Source organism: Ursus arctos, unplaced genomic scaffold (assembly GCF_023065955.2).
Source record: "Ursus arctos isolate Adak ecotype North America unplaced genomic scaffold, UrsArc2.0 scaffold_6, whole genome shotgun sequence".
Classification (NCBI taxonomy): domain Eukaryota; kingdom Metazoa; phylum Chordata; class Mammalia; order Carnivora; family Ursidae; genus Ursus; species Ursus arctos.
This window is the reverse complement of record NW_026623078.1, coordinates 20,058,466-20,084,635: the sequence shown is the minus strand read 5'-3', so window position 1 is coordinate 20,084,635 and position 26,170 is coordinate 20,058,466. Positions and strand designations below refer to the sequence as shown.

Here is a 26,170-nt window from a genome sequence, read left to right as displayed (position 1 = left end):
GGAAAGATGACTGTAGGCGTTAGCCCGGCAGACGGAGATTTCTGATAGAGGGTGCCATCCAGGGCAAGAAAATTAACTTTTTGTTTTACATTTACACTTGCGCCTTTTCTCTAAGATTATCTGAAAATATTGACGGCAAAAACAAAATGAAGTCCTGCTTTAATACCCAACTGATCAATTACGTACGGCTTAAGCATTGAACTACTCCTAACATCACCATTTGGAAATGTCTTAATATTAATACAAACGAGAAACGCAGCTCTTTCCCAAGAAGCGAGACTGCATTCCTTGGAGTCTATGTGTACAGTCAAGTGGGACATGAACAAAATTCCCAGAGAAAGGCCCAGAGGCCGCGCTTGGTGCGAACGCTGCACACGTGTCCGTCGGCCCCGCCTCCGCGCCCCGCCCCATCCATCCAGATCGTACCGGGTCCGCCAACGCTCGCGAGAGCCCTCTTGGCTTCCACGTTTGCCACGTTCCAAAGGACCGAGACAGCCTGGAAAGTCGAAGGCGGCTCGCGCTCACAGGAGGCAGCGACGCGCCCAGAACAGCCCCAAGTCTTCAAGGGGTGGGGAAGCACGGCAGGTTCCGCCCCTTCACAGAAGCCGTTGTGATTGGCTCTGCCCTCCGTCACTCAGCCTTCCGTGGGCGGGGAGGAGGCGGGGCCCGGGCGGGAAGGGGCGTGACTGGGGGGGTGGGCTGCGAGCCGCGCGCTCTCGCCTGGGGAGGGAGTCACAGGTTCGGCGCACGCGAGTGCTGGGCGCGCGCAGCCGGCACGCGGACGAAAGTCCTCGGAGGCGCGGCGGGCGGTGTCGAGACACAGGCGCTGCTGCAGGAGCAGCGGCCCGCACCCGCTGCAGTGCCCGCCGCCCTCAGCGGCCCCCGCGCCTGCGGTGTCCCGGCTCACTGAGGGAGCCCCCCACCCCTCGCCCGTTCCAGTAGTGCGCGCAATGGCCCCGCGCAAGAACGCCAAGGGCGGCGGCGGCAACAGCAGCAGCAGCAGCGGCAGCAGCAGCGGCGGCAGCAGCAGCCCGGGCGCGGGCACCAGCGGCGGCAGCAGCAGCCCCGGGGCCCGGAGAGGTCAGAGGAGTGCGGAGGCAGGGGTGTGGGGCCGGGATGCGGGATGGCCCCGGCGGCTGGCGCTGCGGTTCCATCTCCCCGGATCCCGCCGTGCATCTCCTTCATCCTCCGCGTCGCTCCTCCTTTTGGCGCGGGGCGGAGGCCGCGCGCGGTGGGCCAGGCGGGCGGACCGAGAGCCCGGGCGGAGCTGGGTCCGCGGCCTTGGGTTGGTCGCGCCGCGGAGCCCCTTCCAGGATGATCCCTCACCTGCAGGGCGCAGCCCGGAGGGAGATTATTGATCTACCCTTTCTTGACTTTGCGTGGAATGAAAGATGGGAGGGAGTAAGAGAACCAGTTTACCTTTGCCTTGCATATTTTGGGGAGTTTGGAAATGAGCCAAAGTCGAAGAAAATAAGTTCCTGCCAAACCAGTAGCTTTTAAGAGCAACTCAAAGGATAATATTCTGTGTGCGTGTGTATGTTGGGGTGTGTGTGTGGGGGGGGGCGGGAGTGATTTGAATGTTCTTGGAAATTATTTTAAATAGTTTTGCTGATAGGTAGCTTTCTTTAACATGCGTGGTAGTTGCCTTTAAAGTATCATAGAATATCATAGAATACTGGGTGAGCTTCTGTATTTTTTCACTGTCTTCTCTTTCTTTAAAAAAAGTATGTTGGATATTCACCTTTTTCCTCCATGTGCTTACCCAGCAAAGAGAACAGTGCAGATGTTTTAAATCTGTTTCAGCTCATATTTCAGTGGTTCTCAGTTTCTTTTATACTGCCTTGACTCATTTAGGATATTGAAACTGCAATACACGTGTGTGAATGTGAGCTGTAATTTTTCCTTTTTGAAATGATCATTTTGAAATGATTTAGCCCTTTGGTTCCTGAGGTTTACAAGTAATCATTTTATATGTAAAGGAAATAAATTAGATAACTATAGTCATACTTCAAATAACTATTTTTTTTTAATAAGTACTTATCACCATATGAAAGTATCTTATTTTCCTGCGTATTGTCTTCCTCTCCTACCCCTCTTGTTCATTCCTATTGCCAACTCCTAGAATAGTCCTGGACTTAATAGGTGCTCAATAAATATTTGATTAATGATTGAACGAATTCATTTAAATGGTGAACGTAGTGTAATTAAAGTCGTTGCACAAATTTACATTTTAAGAGCTAATATTTGTGTTGTAAATGAAAAAAGATACACGCAATTTGAAGTTCAAAGAAAGCATATTAATTCACCTTTGACATAAGTAAAAGTTTGTGTTCCTTTGTAACTTGTCCCTAAATGCCAGTGAGTTGCTTAAACAGGCAGAAGAGTAGATGAACTTTCTCCTGCGGCTTTGGCTGCCCTTCTAAAATTTCTAAATGGGAAGGTCCTGAACACCAAGCAGGGAAAGCTGATGAACAAGACTATTAATTGTTAATTGTTAATGTTAACTGTTGTCAGAAGTTTTCTGTAGCTGTTTACAAGTGAAGCGCATCTTTGTTCCATTTTATTCTTTGTACTCATGGGTAGAAGAGGCCTGATTGCATCTGAGGAAGTCACTGTATAAGGACTATTACTGGGTTCAGATTAGTACAGGGAAATGTATCTTGTGTTCCCACCACTACTGGTTCTTCAATAACTGAACCAGTTTTAACATGCAGATAATAAATTTAGGAAATGTTATTACCTAAATTAATGTATTCTGACTTTCATATTTAGATATTTTAGAGCTACCCCTGTCCATATTTGAGGATCTGTAGCCTTTTAAACACTGTTCACATTGATTGCCTAATTGTCATGAAAAGACATGGTATCCAAAAAGTAACTATATTACAAGAACAAAACACAAACCATGAAAGAGTTGGTATCAGAGTCTTGCATGTTACATAATGAGTAGTCATTTTCCGCAGCCATTTTTTGTAGTAAATACTGAGTTCTGACTGTGTGCTGGGTAGAATGCACTGGAGATGGAAACCGGGATTCTTTCAGTCTTAAACAGTTACACCAGAGTGTGAAAGTGTGATTCTGTTTATATTGTTTGCTTATAACAGGTTATACCTGGAAAATAAAGCCGACTTCCTTTTTGTTGCTGTGTTTATTGAGTCATTGAGGTATAGACGTTGATTCCCAAACCGTTCTCCTCTACCGGAGAAATCATAGAAGCTGAAGAAGTTTTAGCAGTGGCATTACCCTAAGGCCCATCCAGTTCCCTCCTCTAATTTTATAGATGAGGAAATTAATGCCCAGAGAAGTTATATAGTTAATCGAAGGTTGTGTAGGTTTTGGAAACCCAACTAGTTAGTGGAAGATCCAAGACTAGAACTTAAGTTTTCTGTCACTCATTCATGATATCATAATACTTGAATTTTAAAAGGTCCTTTAATTTGTAAGATTTTGTGGGAATTTTAGAGTTGAAGTAGATTATCTCTTTCCTTCAGTAGATGATCTCTTCCTTTATGGTTCTGCTTATGGCGTACTACACCAAGTTACTTAATAAAAAATATGCTATTTTCATATCCAATTGAATTTGACTAAAGTTATGTTTGAAATAGTACATTTGAAAATCTTAGTTTGAGAAGAATTACGTGGGCTCAAATAGTAAGTTTTTTTAGATGTTTCATACAGAACTCAGTTTTACCTTTTCAGTCTTACTTTTTAAAATATAAAAGAAACACGAGTAAATTGGACATCTTGCCTTTAACTTGCATATAAAAATTTCACTTGCATGGCCAGTTGGGGCAGGAGAAACTTAGTTCAGATTTACTGATTGGAAAATTTGGGGTTAGGAAAGATCATGGTGACCTCTTGGGCTTAGTTTGTAGTTTACAGACTCTAGTATGTGTAATGTTTTTGTTTAGCTTTTCCCTTTTGAGTATCAAGTCTTTCCCTGTAGCTTTTAACATGCTACAGGGATGTAAACATCTTGTTTGTCTGATAGTGTCAGGCTACAACATTAGCCTCTACCAGTAGGTGTCACTGTAGAATACTTTTTCCTTTTTCAGTTTGAAGTTTCAATTATATAATACCACTTAGTTTTTTTATTTAATCAGCCCCATACATACTCAGAACTATTGATGGACAACTGCTTAAAAACTCATAGGCATTGCTCTCAAGGTCTCTAACAGCAGATTTTGAAATTTAGTAGTAAGAGTTTGTCCCTAACAGCCTTATTTATTTAGCTTATCTTATTTAGAATTAAATGCATTCATTTTTTTGAAAAGATTTTATTTATTTATTTGATAGAGCCAGAGAGCACAAGGTGGGGGTGGGGTTGTGGAATGGCAGAGGGAGAGGCAGAAGCAAGCTCCCCCACCCCATCATGACTTGAACCGAAGGCAGACACCCAACCAACCAGGTTAGCCACCCGGGCGCCCCTAGAATTAAACACGTTCATATAGTATCTGTAAAACTTATGCATTCACAGGTTCATTTGATGGATACTAGTCATTTAGAAATTTGTTTTTTCTTTCTATTTTCAGTATCACTTGGACTACTTAGTAAGGAACACATACAGTACACTGCTGATTGCATCCTGGCTCCCTTGAATGCAGAGGCCTTGGTGAAATTCTCCTTCTTTATCGATAGGCTGTCAGAGCTGGTTGCTTATTCCTCCGTTAGTCATTCTAGGATGAAAAGATAGGTTGACAGCTGCAAGAACTGTGTGCTGTTTTGTGTTCAGTTGAATAGCATTTTGTCCAGCCTGGCCAGATCATATGGAACCAAGTACTAAGAAATGTTCTGAGGGAATTCTTGAACACATTTTAAAAGACCAAATGTATTAACCTGTAGGAAGTAAAAGGAAAGGTATGTATTTTAGTCTTCTTTAAAATCACCTGTGGCGGAGAGATTACTAGTAAAGGAAAAGTTTCCCTTTTCAGCTAATTAGCAACAAAGTAACTTGGATAAAGGCTCATGTGGACTATCTATTTTTAGTCAGTACAGAAATTTAACCCGTGAGCTGTCCAGTCCCAGTAGAATAACTAATCCCCCCCACCACCAAAGGAATGTGCTTTGGGAGTCTCTTGACCTGGATTCATATCCATTTAAAAACTGTTTATTAAGTCTCTCAATCTCTTATCCCAGTCTCTCCAAATGGGAAGAATTCTCTCATTTCATAGTTGTGATAGCCTTCAAACCAGTTTTCTGTGCCTTTGTGTTTCTCAGATATGTTCATTAAAGTTTCCTAATGGTAAGGGTGAGTACAAAACTTTGGAGAACATAAGGGTGCAGAGCTAAACAGGCCATTGCATGCTTGACATTTTTTTATGATTTAAAAACAAATCATTTTGTTACATTCTGTTAGCATATGTGTTGTAAGTGAAATGCCTGCTCCAGCAATAGTGTTTATACTGTGCCTTTGAGGACCACTTGGTGCGTTTTTGTCCACCTCTGCAGGTGAAAGTACACATTTGTACATCTGTTACATTATTTTATTTTACTAGAGCTCAGATACATTTTAGTCTTTTGATGCTACTCCAGCACGTTGTTTTTAATATGATGAAAATAGCCAACTTTGGTCGTGTCCTGGTTACAAATTACACAAACCTGTCGGAGGTGCGGAGGTGCTTGGGTCAGCTCATATGTTTCAATATCTGCTGCCCCAGGATCCACTCAGCGCTGCATGCATGGGTGTAGGTCTGTCTGGGTGGATGCATGTTTGCTTCCGTCCTACAGTTCTGGCAATTTCTGCTAGAAGACTAGATGTTTGTTTCTTTTCTATATGCAGACTATAGGGGTATATTCTGGAGTCCCATGCTTTTAACCTTTTTTCTTTCTTGTAGTGTGGGGAACCGAGATGGTATTTTCTTGTCATTCATTTTTTATTTTTTAAAAAATTTTATTCTCCTGAAATGGGAGAGCTTCAGGCATTCGGTCTGCATTTGATACTTGTGTTTTTCAGGGATGTGTCTTAGTTATCTTTGGCCGAAGTGGTTATCTCTTAATGGCAAATCACCAAATGCAATTTAGTTCTGATGAGATTGATGACCCTTGAGGACGAATTTGCTATGAATGACCTTTCAGACTCAGAGGCAAATTTGAACTAACTTGGTGAATAAATCTTTTTAAAGAAAGTTACATAAGGACTTTTGAAGGGTTAGGCTGTTCTTTGGCCCCTTGTGAGGTCCAGGTGGCTTGTCTAGTCATTCTGGCCGTAGTGTAACTGTCATCATCTGCCATAGATGCTCTCTGTGCCCTAAAGCAGAGAGGGTTTGTGAATTAAATGGGGCCGGGCTGATGGTGGAGGGGTGTCGTTATAGCAGGGTGGAAGGCACTCTTGCAGGGCTTGGAGAAATGCCAGCACTTCTCTCCCACATATGTGCCTGCACATTTAACCCAGTGACTCATTCTGTATGGAAGCCAGCAAGCATCAGTCTTCATTTTAAAGTGAAAGAATATTGTTTGATAAAGTAATTTGATTCCATAGCCAGTAGGGTGTAGACTCAGTGCTGTCTTGACGTTATACTCTAACTTCTGTTTCTTGTTTATCATATCACTAATATACACAGTTCCCTCCCCTTCTCCCCATTTTTCACCCTGTTTTAAATCTCACGTTTCCTGAAAAGATACACTGGAAAGCCCTTTTGGTCTTAACGTTCACATGTAAATCTTATTTAGGAGCAGTCAGGTTTTTTTGTCTTACATGAAAATAAAAATCTGTGTTGTAAATATGTGTCAAAAGAGTATCTAGCATTTAACTTTACTTTTCCATTCTTTGAATCAAGTTGATTTGAATGATTGTCACTTTCTGAGTTTTAGAAATTAACTCATGCTTTTTTGTTGGTGAGCCATGTCCCTAAGTTCTAGAACACACAGATTTCTATGTACTGTCCTTAAAAACTTACCTCTTTGAAATATTGCATGTTTAAGACCTAGCCACTGTCCAGGTGAAGAAATAGAATGTTGCCAAATTCTTGGTTTCTCCTCGCCTGTGTTATCCCTCCCCAGGCACTCTTACAGGTTTCGTGACCATTATTCTCCTGCACTTCTTTATAATGTATAGGCACCGAAGTAATATATATTATATAATGTCACGTTGCACATTATATAACTAGGCGTCCATTTGTGTAAACACATCTATTGTCAAAAAGCCGTATAGATGAAAGCTGTTTAGGAAGTGTGTCTATGCATCTTTGTGTTCCACACGCGAAAAGCTTTGGGACTAGGCTTATACTTGGCAGACTAGCTTGCCACCATTTGTTTGGGATTCCGCCAGCTCTTTGTTTTCGCATAGGCCGCTCCTCGCTGTATGAACGTGCCACTTTTGGCTTAGCCGTGCTGCTGTCAAAGACCACTTGGCTTGTTGAGTTTTCTTTCAGACACTGCTGCTCTGAACACTCTTGCGGCTGCCCATCCCCTTGTGTACATTCCAGAGGGTTTTTCTAGTTTGGCGTTGGTGGTCATAAAAATGCACCTGTTAACCTTTACTTGCTCCTGCCATCTACATGGTCGTGTTAGGTTTACACTCCCACTCACGCAGGAGACGGCTCCTTTTTGCTGTAACCGTAACCGCATTACCAACATTTGGTGAGGCCTAATATTCGCAGGTTTAGTGGGTGTGATGTCGTTATCTTGTGGTTTCAACTTGCATTTACTTGATCAGCAGTGAGATTACTCCTGAGAATAGCCATTTCCTGTTCTGTGAGTTGTCTGTTCATTGAGCGTGTCTGCTTTTCTGGTGTGTGGTGGTGGTGGTTTTGTTTTGTTTTGTATTTTTCATTTTGATTTGTAGAATTTCTTTTCTATATCCTGAACCTTTTGATTATTTGGAAGGTGAAGGGCTTCTCCCAATCTGATTATTTGTCTTGTCATTTCTGTAGTATATTTAGTTGAACAGAATTTTAAGATTTTAACATATCAATATTATAATTCATACTTTATGGTTTGTACCTTTGTGCTTTAAGACATCCTTTCTAAAACAGAGATCATAAAACATTCTCTTATTTCTTCTAAGATGTCTTAAATTTTGTCTTTTCACATGTAGATCTCTAAATTACTAAGTGTAGATTTTATTGTATATATTATGAGGTAGAGATCTAATTCAATATTTTTTTAAAATGGGTGATGAAAATTTCCTGTACTATCAGTCAAAGTGTCTTCTTTCTACGCTAATCTGTGGTGTCATGTATTGTGTGTAAATCTGTGTGGCTCTGTTTTAGTCCAAGCATGTAGGAGCAATACCTCATTGAGTCACTCTAGAGCAGATCAGATCAGGCAAGTCCCCTGCCTTGTCTCTTTACCAGTGTCCTTGCTGTGTTTGGACCTTTCCTTGTGCATGACTGTACCGTTTAGCGTGAGCTTACCAAGTTAGTTTCATGAGAAGTGTTTGCAGGATTTTGACTGGAGTTGTATTTAATATTAGCATAATTTGGGACAAATACCATTTATAAAACCAGGTCTTCCTATATGTGAACATAGTATAATTTCCTGTTTATTTAAGTCTTATCATTGATTTTTATCCAAAAGTTATATGCATCTTTTATTACATTTAGCCTGTGTACTTCATGTATTTATATTTTTAAACTAATATTTTATTATGAAAAATTTAGAATATGCACCCAAGTTAAAAGAATCATATAATGACCCTACCACCTAGATTTTACAGTGGTTAACATTTAATATATTTGCTTTATAACATATCAGTCAATTAATCTGTTTTTTATGCATCCCTAAGTAAGTTGTAGCCATCAGTATACGTCACTCCTAAACATTTAGATGTCTGACATTAACTAGAGCTCAACATTTGTTTATCGTTGTTTGCAGTGAATCGCACACATCTTAGTGTATTATTCTCAAATAGTCTTTATAAAAAATGTTTACATCTGTGTAACCCAAACAACCTGTTAAGATAAAGAATATGTCTGTCACCTCTGAAAACTCCAGTCCCTTCTTTGCTACCACCTCTGCCTTGAGAAGCAATCATTGTAGGAATGTTTTCACCGTAGATTGGTGTTGTCTGTTTTGGAACTGTGTTTTGTAAGCACTTTTTTTTTTTTTTTAAAGATTTTATTTATTTATTCGACAGAGATAGAGACAGCCAGCGAGAGAGGGAACACAAGCAGGGGGGGTGGGAGAGGAAGAAGCAGGCTCATAGCGGAGGAGCCTGATGTGGGGCTCGATCCCATAACGCCGGGATCACGCCCTGAGCCAAAGGCAGAGGCTTAACCGCTGTGCCACCCAGGCGCCCCTTGTAAGCACTTTTTGTTTACATCATCGAGTCAGTGTATTTTTGAGGTTCACTCATGTCACATGTATGAGTACCTTGTATTTGTTGCCAAGTAGTGCCTTGTGTGACCAGAGCACGATATGTTTCTCTGGTCTTTTACCAATGGACACTTGGGCTTTTCCTTGTTTGGACTATTACGAAGAACATTCCATGAATATTGTAATATTGGAGACTTTTTTTTTTTTTTTTAGTGAATGTATGTCTTCCTTACTCTGAGTAAATACCTAGGAGAGGCATTACTGGGTTATAAGGTAGGTGTTTGTTTAGTTTTGTAAAAGAACTGCCAAATTATTTTCCAGAGTGGTTGTACAATATATTTTACACTCCCACCAACAGCGTGTGGGAATTCTAGTTTTTCTGCATCTGCACCAACATTTGGTGTTGTCAGTCTTCTTAATTTTAGCCATTCTGGTGGGTGTAGGTGGCTTCTCATTGTAGTTTAAAATTACACTTCCCTGATGACTAGTGACGTCAGGTACTTTTTCTTGTGCTTATTGGTCATATACATTAACTTCTTTTGCAAAGTTTCTGTTTACCTCTTTTGCCTATTTTTTATTGCTTTTTTTTTTTTTTTTTTGGTCTTTTTGTAATTGAGTTGTAGCTTTTGTATATCCCAGATAGAAGTTCTTTTCAGATATACGTATTGCAAATAATTTCTTCCAGTCTATAGCTTACCTTTTTAAAAATAGTATCTTTTGAAGACTAAATATTTTTATGTTGATGTTTCCTTCGCTTTTTAATGGTTTTTGCTTTCTTTATCTTGTCTAAGAAACTTTGCCTATTTTCTTTTTTCCCCTATTTTCAAGTTACCAAAGCTGTCCTGTTTTACTGTCTTTTAGAAGTTTTGGGATTTTTTTTGAGAGAGAGAGAGAGCACACATGCAAGTGGGAGTGTGGTGCAGAGGGACGGAGAAAATTTTAAACAGCTTCCATGCCCAGCCTGGAGCCCAACACAGGGCTCCATCTCATGACCCTGAGCTCGTAACCTGAGCCAAAATCAAGAGTCCGACATTTAACCAACTGGGCCACCCAGGCCCCTCTAAATTTTAAATATCTTTAAATTCTAGTCATTTTTGGGCACCTGGGTGGCTCAGTCACTTAAGCATCTGCTTTTGGCTCAGGTCATGATCCCAGGGTCCTGGGATCAAGCTCCACGGAGGGCTCCCTGCTCAGTGGGGGGGTCTACTTCTCCCTTTCTGTGCCCTTCTCCTGCTCATTCTCATTCTCTCTCCCTCAATAAAAAAAAAATTTTTTTTTAATTCTAGTTATTTTTTAGACAGAATTTCTTCTTTTATTAAAGTGAAAAGTCTTTATAAAATAGACTGGATATTCTAATACCTGTGAGAAGGTAAGCCGTTTGATCCTGGTAATTTGGTTGGGTTGACTTGGTATGGTGCCCATTTTCCTGCCTAAATGGTAATGACTAGCACTGGATATATTACTTTGTTCAAAATGAACTGACTCTCTTCATGAGTACAACATGATGCTTGTTTTCTGGAACTTTCAGGTTTATTTGATTATTTTATGGGTTTTAACTACTCAGTCTCTTTAGTTGTAACCAGTAAATATACCTGGAGGTCTAGGGTACCTGACACAGATCTGAGATAACAGTTACCGAAGGACTCTGTGTCTCATATGAAGGTACTAGTAGATTTATGTGCAAACATTGATGTGCCCTGTGTTGCCATTTCCATTTTGTTCTGTAAAATTATAAAGGTAGGACATCTTTAAGGTGAAATTCATGTATGTGAAGTTGCAAGGCTCATAAAGCAACTTGTATTTTTTTTCTTTTAGAAGTGGTATAGTATTTGTGCTAATAAGTCCCCAGCTACTTTTCCAGAATTCTCTTGTGATCAATGAGACATTTAAGATGACTGAATAAGGACAGAGTAAAGTCGAGTAAGATTGAGTAAGATAAAGAACTGTTCAGTAGCTCAGGAAAGCACTGATTTGCAATAAATTAGACGTATTTGAGACCTTCCTCCTCAGCTGGCCCCTCAGCAATGTCTTGCAGTCCTCTGTGTTCTTAGTTGATGTTTATGCTTGTTTTCAGTACTAGCTATTTAAATCTTCAACTCCTTGAGCTCAATGCCTCACTACTTCCCATTGCATTTTGACAGATGACTTTCTCCCATTGTGTGGAGAAGTAAGGGACATCCTTCAGGAGTGTCTCATCTCAGGGCACCTGGGTAGGCTGTCAGTTAAGCAGCCAACTCTTGATTTTGGCTCAGGTCCTGATCTTAGGGTCCTGGGGTCGAGCCCCAAGTCGGGCTCTGCCCTCAGCGGGATGTTTGCTTGAGGATTCTCTCTCCCTCTCCCTCAACCCCCCCCCCCCCTACACACGGGCTCTTTCTCTTTCTCTCTTTCTCTCTAAATAAATAAATAAATCTTAAAAAAAAAGTCTCTCATCTCATGCATGATGGGTGGGGTTTGACCTCTGATGTTCATGACATTGGGAGCCAACTGACATGAGGCTGATTTATGCTCCCCCCCAGCCCCCGCCCCAGGTGGGGAAACGGGTCTGGGACCAGGGATGGCTGCAAAAGCCAGTACAGTTGAGAATCTTGACAGGATATTCCTCTAATTTGCCCGTGAGAGAAAGCAAGAACTGAGCTCATGTGTAGTTTAGTACAGCCCCTTTTCTTTCTTTAGACTGAGGAGGAGGCCCAGTAGGGTGGAGGGTGAGTGGAGAAGAGCCAGTACCACAGATAGAAAGAATTTAAAATTTTGGCAGTCGCAGCTGTTATAGACCTCTGGGCCCCCACTTACCTAGGAGAAAAGCAAAGGCTAGGACAGGAGCCTGGGCCGCCCAAGGGAACCCTCACCATGTTCTCACAGACCTGAGCCATCACTTACCTACCCCTGAGAATTCTCCTCTACCCCTTTCCATAGCCTATTCCCCTTTCTTTAGTTTTTTTCATTTAATGAAAAAACAAAACACAAAACCTCCTTCTACTCTGCCTCCTGTACCCACCCAAATATCACAAATGAATAATATGGGCTCCTTTTCTTCTCTCCTTCCCTTCAAGTTTTTCTGGTCAGTCAACAGAGACTGCTTTAACCCCAGATCGACTGGACTCTTGTTCCTTTCATCTGCTCCCTGAAGGAGAGTCTTCCCCAGGATTCTTTGCTGGGCCCTGTTCTAATCCCATGCTACATACTTCCCGAGCTGTAACTACTATCTGTTGATGGCTTCCAGTGCTTGGTGCTCCCAAGCTGGGAAAACTTGACTGATAACAGTAATGGTAGAGGACGAATCTAGCTGCCACTTAGTGCGTGCGCACTCTGTCAGACATTGTGTGCTGCTTTAGCTTAGCATTTAATTCTCATAGTAATTCTCTACCTCATCTTTTTGTAGGTGAAGAAATAGAAGCTTAGGTTAATTTGTCAAAGATCATGGAGCTCATAACAGTGGGAACTGGAGTTGGGATCTCAGTTCTGACTCTAGAGCTCCTTCAGTTGAACATTTTATTTTAGATCCTTTAGTTGTTGCTTGGATTACCCCTAACTGGTCCTATTTCATCTCTGTCATAGCCATCTTTATAAAGTGGAAATCAGGTCATGCCCCTTCTTGATTTGAAAATCTCGAGTGCTTCTTCAGGGACTCAAGATGCAGTTTAAATTCTGTAGCATGGTCTAAGGAACATTGCACGATCTTGCCCCTCTTACTCTTCCATTCACTGCTTCCCTCTCTTCGTTTATACTGATTAAGCCATAGTCAGTTACTTTCTGTAGTCTCTGACTGTACACATGCTGTTTCTTCTAGGACAGCTCCTTGCTTTGCCTTTCTCTGCCTAACTCCTACTAAATATCATTCCCAAGTTCGCTCCTTCATTAGTCCTTCCTGCTCTCTCTTCTGTGTCTTCCCATACCCTGGGCTTTGTAACCCCCGTGCCCCCAAGCACGAGGTTCTGTGGCACTCTTCACATAACACTATTTTAGCATCTTCAGGAGATGAAAGTGTATCAGGTATCGGACAACAAAATATCAGACTGGACTGGACTCGAGTACTAGCTCTGCCACTCATGGTTGACCTTCAATAAAGTCATCGGACCTCTCTTAGAATCTTTAACTTTTCTCCATCTTCAAAATAAGGGTAACAGTACTTGCATCATAGTTACAAAGATTGACTGTAAAGTGTCACATAGTAAGCATTTCATTAATACAGTTATTAAATGTAGTGATAGTGATATTCCCATGAACAGAACAGACGTTTGTTTTGGACTACAGTGATCGGTGGTCTTCCATTCTTGCTTGTAAGTTCCTACGTTAGGAACAGATACCAGACTCAAACTTCCATAAACAATTAGGAATTCACTTCCTTTAAAAAGATGTGATATGATCATTCCAGATGTGGTATGATCAGTGGCTTGAAATGTCTTTGGGGACTCGTGTTCCTTCTGCTTCTCTGCTCTCATTCTCAGCATAGGTGTCACCTTGACGCTGGTTCCTCTCCTGGAGCCAGGATGGTAGCCAGTGGCAGTTGGGATTGCATGCTTCCTTATTCATGTTCAGGGGGAAGAAAGGGGTTCCTTTTTCTCATTTGCTCCTTTTTCTCATTTGCACGTGCTGCTTATTGGTCTCGACTGGCTTAGGCCTGCCTGTCTCAGCCATCACTGGCTGTGGGGGGATTCCCACAATTGTTTAGATCAGGGGTCAGCATTGCCAGTCATACACTCCCCCTTGCAACTGCTCAGCTCTGCTACTGTAGCGTGAAGCAGCCACAGACAGCAGTGTAAGCAGACAGCTGCAGCCGGGTTCCAGTAAAACTTCATGGATGCGGACATTTGAATTTCATACCATTTTCTCCTGCTAATAAGTTTCCGTCTTTGATTTCTTTTCACTTGATCTAAAAGGTGGAAACATTCATAAGCTCATGGTCCATACAGAAGTGGGAGGTAGGCTGTAATTTGCTAACCCTGCTCTAGAGTAAAGTCGAGAGAGTTACTTTTAATGTTTATACAGGCAAACCCCATGTTTTGTTTTCTTTTTATCTCTAGTGCTTAGATGATTGTCTGGACATAGTAGGTGCTCAGTAAATATTGTAATGAATGAACACAGGTAGAAGCCTGCCTTCCTTCCAGTAGATCAAAAGGGCCCCTGAGGGTAGAGGCGGTGTTTTTGTGTTATTCTGCACTGCCTTGAATGTAGTAAGGGCTCAGATATTATGCATTACATGGGTGGCTTCTTTTTCCCAGGTTGATATTATGGGCAAGAAAGCAGATAAAAAAATTCTTACTGATGTTGTAAGTGTTGGAGCTGAAGAAATACACAGCAGAATTATTGGTGTGTGCATACTTCATCGATGTGGAGAATCGTTTAAATAGGTCAGGTCCTTTCATAGGTCCTGTTTGGGCACCATGCACATTGTTTCCACACAGTAGTAGCTGTGTCCATGGAAGCCATTCTCATCCCTCATGTTCTTTTTGACAGTTCGTACATTCTGGCAGGGAAGGGGGTTCGGCATAAGCAGGCATTTTTTTTTTTAAAGTTTTTATTTATTTATTCGACAGAGATAGAGACAGCCAGCGAGAGAGGGAACACAAGCAGGGGGAGTGGGAGTGGAAGAAGCAGGCTCATAGCGGAGGAGCCTGATGTGGGGCTCGATCCCATAATGCCAGGATCACGCCCTGAACCGAAGACAGACGCTTAACCGCTGTGCCACCCAGGCGCCCCAGAAGCAGGCATTTTATTTGTTCTGTGTTTTGTGAAATTGGAAAAGCTCTGTCTACTTTGTAAGATACAGATTTTCCCATTACTTTATTTTTAGATATGACTCAAAGATAGGCCAGAAATACTTATGTGAACAATGAAATTCAACTGAATTTTTGTTCCCTTTTTCTTTTTGACTTTTAAAATTCCTTTGTAAGAATTATGAATATTTCCTCCTTGACTTAAGATAAGGTTTTGTTAGTTTTGAGGTGCCTGGGTGGTGCAGTTGGTTAAGCATCCCACTCTTGGTTTCAGCTCCGGTTGTGATCTCGGGGTTCTGGGATCAAGCCCCGTGTCGGGCTCCACATTCAGTGTGCAGTCTGCGTTAGATTCTCTCTCCTTCTCCCTCTGCCCCTTCTGCTTGTGCTCAATCTCTCTCTCGAATAAATAAAATCTTAAAAAAAAAGATAAAGATTTTGTTAGTTGTGTGTTTTTTTTTTTTTAAGAATTTATTTATTTAAAAGAAGAGAGCACAAGCAGGGGGATTGCAAACTCCCCACTCAACAGGGAGCCTGCCGCACAGCCCCACCCCAGGAACCCCGGAATGACGACCTGAGCTGAAGGCAGATGCCCAACCGACTGAGCCACAGAGATGCCCCCAAGGTTTTGTCAGTTTTGATTAAAAAATAAAGAAACTATGAAGTGAACAATGCTAACATTTATAAGGAAGATTTCAGAACAGATTGTACCTTACAGTGCCGTATCTTTAAAATTCAAGATTATGATTCTTCCCAAGTGATTATTTTTATCCATATGGGATGTATACCCTAATATAGTACTTAGCAAAGTGAATTTTTATTTTATTTTCATTTGGTTTTCTCCTCTGCTGGGGCTGTAAGCTAAGTGGCCTCTCTTGTTCATTGCTGCAGCATAGGGTAGGGTTTACAAGAGTACTTGTTGAATGAGTGAATATTCAGATGCATAAAATTTACCATCCTTTGATTTTTATTGCTTTATGCCTTAAAATTGATATTAGCTTATAGAGCTGAAAGTGCGTTATTTTGCTGATCTGAATTATGTTGACCAGAAATGTTCCATTTAAGGGCAATACTTTTATCCAGGATGGTATTAAAATATCTCCCCACTGCTACAGGAGAGGCCTCACCTGATCAGAAGGACGGCACCTGTAAAGGGGACCTGTGCCTTCTGCCTAAACATCAGTTTCTCTATAACTTGCATAGATCTTTGAGACTTTGGCCTTTTTAGCTAGTCAGATCTTCTCGGGGTCATACTCCTGTGGGCCGTCAGCAACATACTGGGTTATTCTGGAATATCGCCAAGAGACCGGTATTTGAACAGTGTTTGCTGCAGTGTCTCCTGAGCTCAGGACAGTGGGAGACTTGGTGACTTTAGTCATGGGAAGGGGGGTGCATTTGTTGAAGCTGGGGCTGAGGAAGTGGTTGTGGAGGGAGTTGAGGGCAAAATGAGTCAGCGAGAGGAGAGTTACATGACATCTCAGAACATGTGATGAGATGACATTGGCCATCACTTTGGTTTTGAACTAAGGTGGGATCAGGAGGGAATGGCCAGACTTGGAGTGTGGGGCAGGGCAGCGAAATGGTGAAGCTGATGGGATTCTGGCTGTACCTGCCCTGGCTGTTCCCGTCCCTCACCCAGAACCAGCCTGTCCACCACCAAAGTGTGGTTTGGTTTTGTTTTTAAAATACTCATGTATGTTACATTTGCTTTACCATTTAGATGGGACAAAAAGTAATTTATATTTTTAGATTTTTGTGGGAGTCCCATGTAAATTGTCCAGTGAAGGTAATGAGGGCTTCCTGTACTCTGGGCCCCATAGCAGTGGGGAGAGAACACAGCAGTGGAGTCTAGCACCAAGCCTCTGGGAATGTCATTGTCCTTGAGGCTGCAGAGCAGTGTTTGTTGAATGAATGAGCGCGCATGATTGCGGAGGAAGACTAACGTGAGAATGATCTGAGCCTTTTTAAGACTCAAAACGACAGCTCCCAACTAAAGTTTTCTGGATGGTCAACTTTTGGGGAATCATGAAAATTGGAAGAAATGGCAAATACACCCACATGACAAATGACCCATTCTTAAAAGTAGATTCAGAAGTGTACGTTCAACTAAACTGTTGTCTCATGACAACCCTGGGCAAATTCTCTGATGAAGAATTAGTGTTAAGTGCATTGAAAAGAAAGCCATGTAGAGTAGGAGACACTACAGGTTTACTAAGTGCAACTTGTTTAAAAAGAAAACAAAAACTAATTAGGCATTTTGCTAAGCTTTCTAGGCTAAGTGGTCAGGACAGTCTTGATATTTTTCCTGACTTCACCAAGGTATTTAACACCATCTCTGAAAATCTCCCTGTGCCTAAGATGGCAAAACATGGTCATTTGATATGGTTTGAAGCACAGCCGGACTGTGGAACGGTCCCCACAGAGCGCTGATTGAACGGGCTGATGTCAGCTGGAAGGGAGCCCTGCCCACTTAGCGCTCAGTGAATTGATGGGTGGCGCCGAGCTCTGAGGGGAGCCTAGTGCCCGGAGTGGGGGGGAGGACACACTCTGCAGAAGAAAGGCCTGGCTAGGAAGGTGGACTTTAACAGGGTTAGCACGCTTTTGCAAAGTGAACTCACCCTCGAGGACAAGCTGGGAGACGCTTGAAGTAGTGGATCGGTTTTGTTTGTTTTTGCTTTTTTAAGGCCTAGTATTTTGTTGGGGGCTGGTTGTTTTACTTGCTTTTAGTCGAGGGAGTTGGCCTGCATGAAATGACTTAATGGAGAATCCCCTTCAGTATTTGTGTTCTTAGCGACCAGAGGGAGGGAGGTGGAGATCCCAGTGTTGGGTGGGCTGCTCTGGACTCGTGTCTTCAGATGGGGGGCTGCTGTGAGGGAGCCAGTGATGGCAGACTGCTCAGAGGACGAGGCGCTTTCGGGGAGGCCCTTGGTGCAGGGGGTGTTGCCCATTGTGTGAGGCAGGGGTGGAGATGCTGGGGGTGGCGAGTTTGGGGTGCAGGGGGGACAGCTCCATTTGCAGAGGTTTGAGCAGCTTCTGCCTGGCGGGGGAGTTGGGTTTATTCTCTTAGGTGCATTTGGGGCAAAAGTCCGGGCAGCTGGTAGAAACTGTGCGGCAAGCAGAGGGAGGGTTGTGAGCGGAACTTGCACGCAGGAGACAAGTAGAGACAGCTTTCTCTTGGGTTTTTATTAAGTTTGAGACCAGTGGCTGGATTCACGGCCTTTTCCTTACCACCTCATTTAGAACTTGATCCTTAGCTCCTTGTATCTTCTTTTTTAAAACCAGTTTAATTTTGTTTTTATTTTTATATTTTTTCTTTCTGCTTTGAAACTTTCAAACCGGTATAACAGAAAAAGCTTCGTACGTTGAAAGAGTTGTATACTGTTTCTTGGATTTACCAGCCATTAGCACTTTGCCGTATTTGCTCTATTTATCTTTTTCTCTCTTGTTTTTTGGGCCTCTTTGAAAGTAAGCTATAGTCATCATAGCAATTTAACTCGCTTACCTACTTCCCTATGTATCTCCTAAGTACAAGAACGTTCTCCTACATTACTACAATAGAGTTCTCAAACCCAAGAAATTATCTAATTACACATTCAGATTTTTCTCGTTGTCTCTAGAAGCGTCTTTAAAACTTGAAGCTTTTTTTTTTTTTTTAATTGTTTACTTATCCAGAACGCAATCGTGAGTTAACATTGGAGCTCTTCAAAAACTGGGGATGTACTGTATGGTGACTAATATAACAAAATAAAAATTATTAAAAACAAAACAAAACATTGGAGCTCTTGACATTTCAGATTCTTAGCCCTAACCCACTGGAGCATCTGATTCTTCAGGACTAGAATGGGCCTGGAAATCTGTGTTTTCCTAATTTTTTCATATGAAAACATTCAAACCTTTAAGACACTTACAAGAAAAGTCCATTTAGAGTCACCAGTTGTTAATATTTTGATGCCTTTGCATTCTCTATTTCTCTCTCTAGACACATACACACCATTTTATGTATTTATTCATTTTGCTGTTGAACCATTTGAAAGTTAAATCATAATACTTTACCCCATAATACTTTAAGTCATAATAACATCCTTCAGCTTTTTTTTTCCTAAGGACAAGGATATGCTCCAGCATAATCACAATGTAATTACCATGCTTAGGAAATTTAACACTCCTTTAGTACTGTTACCTAACCTAAAGTCTGTATTCAGATTTTCCTAATTTATTCCAATAATGACTTTAAACTGACCCTCCAGCCCACCTTTAAATTCTTGATGTCTCTTTCACGTAAAGATTTTTTTTTAATTAAATTATATTTTCCCCCGCAAAGGCTCATAGGTAAACTGTATTTTCTTTCTAAAATGTTTTGCTTTTTGTGATTTTCTAAAGATTTTACCAGGTGTACAGGGTGAAGATTACAGTAAAGAGAAACTTTTCGATTTCTTCAGTGGTCTGGTAATTTAAGTTTGTGGGTCATGACAAGTTGGGGGGAAACATGCAAATAAATACACCGGTAAACTAGTTTTCAAAAGAAAGTCAAGCGGCCAAGTGTTGGCAGGGCTGTTGGGTGGCAGAGGAATTAGATTTATTCCATCCAGTTGAACTTGAGGGGAAAAGAACTGGCTTAGAAATTTTTTTTGTGACTCATCATAGCTAATGAAAATATTCCTTAAAATTATCACAGTTTCTCTTGCCTTTGCTCGCTGTGATACCTGCCGCTAAACTACATTTAGTTGACATCATGTCTGACCTGGCCTCTGACTTTCTGGCCTTTCTCCTCGCTGGCACAGTGTTTGAGCCAGTGACAGGGCTTCTGTCGGTGATTGTGTGTCACAGATCCAAGCTGAAATAGATGTCACACTTCAGAATGTGAACCATGGAACCCTGTTAAGGTTTAAGTTAGATTTCCCAGTTTGGTAATATATAAAACATAAAAAATAAAATTTTGATAGCGTCAAGATTAAAAACTTTCACCCATCAAAAGATGCTTTAAGAAAATGAATAGGAAAGTCACAGCCTGGCAGAAGATTTTGTAAAATATAGTTCTGTTAAAGGACAGGCGTCTGGGAAATACAAGGAACTCCTACAATTCAATTTTAAAAAGCAATAAAAAAAAATAGGCAAAAGATTTGAACAGACAGTTCCCAAGAGAAGATAAATGGCCAGTAAGCACATCAAGAAAGTGCTCAAACGTTGGTCTTCAGGAGAATGCAAATTAAACCACAGTGAGATATAACTGCATACTCACCAGAATGGCCAACGTTAAAAAGACTGACAACACCAAATGTTGGCAAGATCCTAGAACAAAAGAGCTCTCATACATTCTCAGTAGGTATATAAAATGCTAGAACCACCTTGGGGAAAAATCTGGCAGTTGCTTATGATACTGAATGTACATGGGCCCAGTGATCCAGCTATTCCTAGTGATTTAACCCAAGAGATATGCGGGCATGTATTTCTAATATGTGAGCAATCGTCTTGTACAGTAATATTCCTAACAGCTTTGTTTATAATAGTCCAAAATGGGAAAAAGTCCAGGTTTCTACCAATAGCAGAACAGCTGCACTCTGATATACTCTAATATATTTATACAATAGAATACTACCCAGCAACAGAAAAGAATGAACTGCTACTACATAGAACGTCCTTGGCTCTCAGGAACATAAAGCTAAGGGAGGGAAGCCTTACACAGATAAGCACATATGGTGCCATGCCATTTTAAGAAACTTCCAGAATTTTTTCACCTGCAATGAAAAAGAAGAAAGAAAACAAACGGGCTGCCTCTGGGGTTGGGGTTGAGGTGAAAGGTGACTGGAAAGGGCTATGAGAGAACTTAGGGGTGGTGTTAATAATGTTCTATGTTTTGACAGGGATGTGGGTTACACAGTGTGTATTTTTGTGAAAACTCAGAATGTACACTTAAAATTAGAGCATTTCATTTCATGTAAATTTCACATTAAAAATGATAAATATTGAACTGTAACTTACGATATAGAAGCTGAAGTACTTAGGGGATGGGAACCAATGTCTACAACCTATTTTGAGATATTTTATGCATATAAAGTAGACTAGTATATGGCTATAGAAGGATGAATTGACACGCCGTAAGCATTGTAATAAAATGTTCATGGTAGAAGCAAAGTGATATTATATGGGTATTCTTTGTAAAATTCTTTCAGCTTTGTTGTGTGTTTGAAAATGTTCATAGTAAAACATTGGAAAAATACTCATGTTGTTTTTTGAGGCATATGAGACAGCCATGGAGGGGGCACAATGGTCAAATGCTGGCAGGTTTTCATGGGCTGTCCTAAGATGCTTCCACGTTTTGCAGCTGTTTTATTTAGCAGTCTTTATCTGACAGAGCGATGATAGAAAGCTTCATTTTCTTCCAGTCGTTGTGCTTAGCTGGACTAGATTAGTCTGTGGGTGACAGAGGCTCTTGACCATCTTTGGGACCGATTCCTTAACATGCCAGTCACCCTGCATTTCTAGTCTCTTTGGTTTAAATCAGATCTCATTTTCAAAGCAGAATTTCTTGTCTCCTATTAGCAGTGAGGCAAGAGGGCCTGAAGTGGGGGAAAGGCTCTCTCTTTGTGGTCTGCTTTGGGGCAGTGCCCTCCTTGCGTCTTCTATGTTTTTGGCCTATGATTTCCTAATAATTTGACTCTAAAACCCGTATGTTCTGCAGTTGACACCTGGATCTACTGTATACTTTGTGCCTTGGGCCTTTATATATTCCTTCCCTTCTCTCTCCATTTGCGTCTATAGGACAGTCTGTCATAAATGTTGAATCCTTTTGTCCTAGAAGTGGAAACTGGTGAGGAAGGATAACTTTGGATCTTTTGCTGTCTAAAGTCGTTAAGGTCAAAAAGCCTTTGGGGACACAGTTGCAAATCAGTTGTGGTCATGCCTATTGGCTTTGTGACCTAGTCTCATTGCTTCACAGTTGGAGTTAAATGAGTGGGACTAGGCTTTTTTTCATGTTACTGTTTTAGTTTTGAAAAAAGAACTTTTTGTTTGCTTGAACAACTTTTCACTACCTCAGAGTTTCTGAGTGGACCCTAGACCTTAGTTTTCTCTATACCTTCTGCTACTCCGAGTTCAGCAGTAGACTGTCTGATTTTGAACTCCATAATAACTAAACACCACTAATAACTGTTACCACATACAGATGATCGATTAGCCAAGGAGTGCTTTTTCCTCCAAGTGTTCTCTTTCTTGAGTCCTCTGTAGGGAGAATTAATTAATTCGAAAGCACTAACTCATTGGACCTGGCGTGAGAAATGAGTTTTTGGAGTTCACTACCATTATATCATGATTTTAGCATCTCACCAATGGAGCTTTGGGACATCACAGATTCATAAGGTGGTTGGTTGATGGACCTGTGTTCATCACTGCAGAAGAGAACAACTGAATCCACAACACAAACATAGGTGTACGCTGGGACAGTGGTTCCTCAGACTGAAATTCCAAAGAGTGATAAAGGTTCCAAACAGTAAAGGGAGGCTGGTATAGATAGGTGCGGCTAATATTTCACTTTCCCTTACTTATACTGGTGAAAATGGAAATGACCTTCTCAAGTTTGTTTTACTAAATTCTAATACCCCTTGTCACTCCCTCAGCCACTCATGCCTTTTCTGTACAGGGTCAGTCAGGAGAGCAGTTTGAGGCATCTGGCTGTGGGGCCAGGTGCATGGGACCGCGGCGTCCTTCTAACTTGGGCCTTCTTATGTTCAACATAGGTGTCATTCGCAAAGGTGGATCAGTGAGGAACTGATCGGACACAAAGCAATGAAAACTTGGTCATAGACCAGCTTGAGTTCATAACCAGTGTTTGGTAAACGCTGGGCTTCTTTCTTAATATTTCTCTTAACTATTCATAGGTCTTTTCCTGTTGTGAATTAATTTTAAGATAATTCATGGAGTTGGAGGAAACTTGAAGTGACATGACATTTGTTAGACTGAACTTTGCACCCTTGTTTTTCAAGTGTTAGGAGAAAGAGGGTTGATTACTCATATAATATCAAGAATTTGAGAAGGAGTTTATGCATTTAACAAATGTTCATGGAGTTCTTACAAGGTATAAGGCAAATGTACAGTAATGAACAAGGCAGTTGCAGTCCTTGGCTTTGTGAAACTTGCATTCTGGAGGAAGAAAGAGATTAAGAACTAAATACCAGTGAAATAACTCTGTGAAGAAGTACATACTACTGTTAAAGCATATTAGAAAATGCTGTCACAGGAATGAATATATAATGGGAAAAGGATAGTCTCTTCGACAAATGGTGTTAGGGAAACTGGACAACTTTTTTACACCATACACAAAAATAAATTCAAAATGGAGTAAAGACCTGAATGTGAGACCTGAAACCATGAAAATCCTTGAAGAGAGAACAGGCAGTCATCTCTCTAACATTGGCCATGGCAACACATTTCTAGATATGTCTATAAATAAAAGTTAAAATAAACTTTCAGGACTGCATCAAACTAAAAAGTTTTGCAAAGCAAAATAATCAGCAGAACTGAAAGGCAGTCTATGGAATGGGAGAAGATATTTGCCAATTACGTATCTGATAAGGGGTTAGTATCCAAAATATATAAAGAACTGATTCCAATCAACACCCAAAAAACAAATATTCCAATTAAAAAATAGGCAGAAGACATGAACAGACATTTCTCCAAAGAAGACATACAGATGGCCAGTAGACACATGAAAAGACGCTCAATATCACTCATCATCAGGGAAATGCAAATCAAAACTACAATGAAATATCACCTCACACCTGTCAGAGTGGCTGAAGTCAAAAACACAAGATATAACAAATGTTGGTGAGGATGTTGAGAAAAAGGAACCCTCTTATACTGTTGGTGGGAATGCAAACTGGTGCAGCCATGCCGGAAATTAGTATGGAGGTTCCTCAAAAAATTAAAACTAGAACTACCCTATGATCTAGTAATCACACTACCAGATCTTTACCCTCAAAATACCAAACACTCATTCAGAGGGATATATGTACCCCAGTGTTTATTGCAGCATTATTTACAATAGCCAAACTATGGAAGCAGCCCAAGTGCCCAATGATAGATGAATGGATAAAGAAGAAGTGGTTTATGTATATAATGGAATATTATTCAGCCATAGCAAAGAATGAAATCTTGCCATTTACAACAACATAGGTAGAGCTAGACCATATAATGCTAAGTGAAATAAACCAGCCAGAGAAAGATAAATGCCATGTGATTTCACTCATATGTGGAATTTAAGAAACAAAACAAAACAGCCAAGGAAAAAAGAGAGAGGCAAACCAAGAAACAGACTCAACTCTAGAGAACAAACTGTTGGTTACCAGAGGGGAGGTGAGTGGGGGATGGGGGAAAGAGGGGATTGGGATTAAAGAATATGCTTATCGTGATGAAAAAAATAATTAAAAAAAGAAATAATAAAAGACAACAAAAAAAGAAAATGCTGTCCCAATATTTTGGGAGGGCTTCTTTGAAGCGGCCGGATTTAAGCAGAGCAAGCAGGAGATAGCTAGGCTGGGGACAGACACGCGGTGGTCCACCAATGTTGACATTCAGGAAGAGGGTGTGGCCTGTGCAGAGACCCTGCAACAGGACCGGAGCAGGGTGGAGTTTTTTTTGTATCTGGAACATACGCAGCTACAGGAAATGACACAAAATGAAAGCCAGAGTGGTAGGCTGGGGCCATGTCAAGCAGAGTCTTTTAGACCACATCAAAGAGTTTTATTTTATCCTAAGAATAGTGTGAAGCCACTCAGGGGTTTTTAGAGGGTAATGATATAATCGGATTGAAAAAAAAGGTATTGTGGGGGTGCCTGGGTGGCTCAGTTGGTTAAGCCTCCAACTCTTGATTTTGGTTCAGGTCATGATCTCAGGGTCGTGGGATGGACATCAGACTCCGTGCTCAGAGGGTAGTCTGCTTGAGATTCTCTCTCTCCCTCCCCCTCCCCAACTCCTTGTACAGTCCCTCTCTTTGTCTCTCAAATAAATAAATCTTTAAAAAAAGAGAGAAAAAATATCGTGGCTGCTGACTGGAGCACTAAAGTGTGTGAAAGTATTATAGTAGCCTAGGCAATGATGGTAGCATGGATTTGGCTGATCCCAGTAGGGAGGCAGAAATATGAACGATCTGAGACACAGTTTCCCATTTTTTATGTCATGGCACATATAAATGGTTTTTAAAAATATCATGCTGTGGGAAATAGACAAGGATGACGCAGGGCCTGAGGGGAATTTGTATCTTGGCATAGTTGTGACCCATGTGCATCAGCCTGATGGAGAGACTCTGTGAGATGGGTGTTTGGGAAAAGAGGAAGAAAATGAAGTCAAGGATGAATCCTAGGTTTTTGATTTAAGCAGCTGGCTTGACGGAAGTGCTCCTGAGATTTGGACAGCTAGAGAGGAGAGGGGAAAGATCGTGGGTTCAGTTGTATATATGTAGAGTTTGGGGTTTCCATAAGTGTTCACATGGGATATTGAGTAGACCAGTATGTGGGTTTGGACCTCAAAGGAGAGAAGAATTTAAGCCATGTGGAGGGTGGCTGAAAGTCAGCTAGGGAGATGGCATAGGACCAAGGCATGCATGCAGAATTTCCACATTTAAAAGTCAACTAGAGGAGACTGAACTAGCAAAGGAGCTTGAGAATTAGAAAGTCCAGAAAAGTAGAAATACGAGATGATTCTGAAGCAGTGAAAGTTAAGGAAGGAGAATGTTTAAGGAGGGAGAATTCTTCTGCGAGGGAGGGCAAGTAAGACGAGGACTGGGCATGTTCCATGGGCTTCAGTGACCTAGAAGTCATTGGCATGACTTAGGTCATGCCAATTAGAGCAGCTACAGTGCAGAAGCGAGGTCGCAGCCTGCGGGTCGTGAGGAGAGAATGGGCCATCAGAAAGTGAAGGCAGTGAAATTACAGCTCTGTGGAGAACTTCCTCTGTGATGGGGAGGAGAAAGAGCAGGGGCTAGCTCTGGCCTTGCGAGGCTGCTGGGACAGGAGAGGGAGAAGGTGAGGAGGGGGAGGGGCCGAGGGATTGGGAGGAAAGCAGAGAGTGGATGCGGGTGAATGGAGGTTGGTGATGGTTGGCAGTGCGGTGGAGACAGTTTCCTGCTGAGGCTTTTGTTTTCTGTGATGTAAGAGGCTATGACATTTCTGAGTATGAGAAAACAGACTACCTTAGGGGCAGAGATGTTGGAA

The 26,170-nt window shown here is 41.5% G+C and overlaps 1 protein-coding gene and 1 long non-coding RNA gene across 12 annotated transcripts in view; one reads left to right on the top strand and one right to left on the bottom strand.

The window, feature by feature from the left end:
- The window catches only part of LOC123001987 (uncharacterized), a 32,645-nt gene extending 31,950 nt beyond the window's left edge, over positions 1-695 (bottom strand). Inside the window, exon 1 of one of the 2 annotated variants that reach the window (XR_008957862.1) lies at positions 427-695. This is a non-coding gene — a long non-coding RNA (uncharacterized LOC123001987). The remainder of the gene's footprint in view (positions 1-426) is intronic. The other variant, XR_006411416.3, reaches the window with a different exon arrangement.
- Positions 696-703: 8 nt separating this feature from the next.
- Positions 704-26,170, top strand: part of ASPH (aspartate beta-hydroxylase) — a 210,232-nt gene continuing 184,765 nt past the window's right edge. For 5 of the 10 annotated variants that reach the window (XM_057308041.1, XM_057308039.1, XM_057308037.1 and 2 more), the window contains exon 1: positions 733-1,080. In XM_057308041.1, the coding sequence (XP_057164024.1) occupies positions 951-1,080 (130 nt within the window). In that variant the 5' untranslated portion in view covers positions 733-950. Of the gene's footprint in view, positions 1,081-26,170 lie in introns of all 10 variants that reach the window. The other 5 variants (XM_057308038.1, XM_057308049.1, XM_057308035.1 and 2 more) reach the window with 2 other exon arrangements.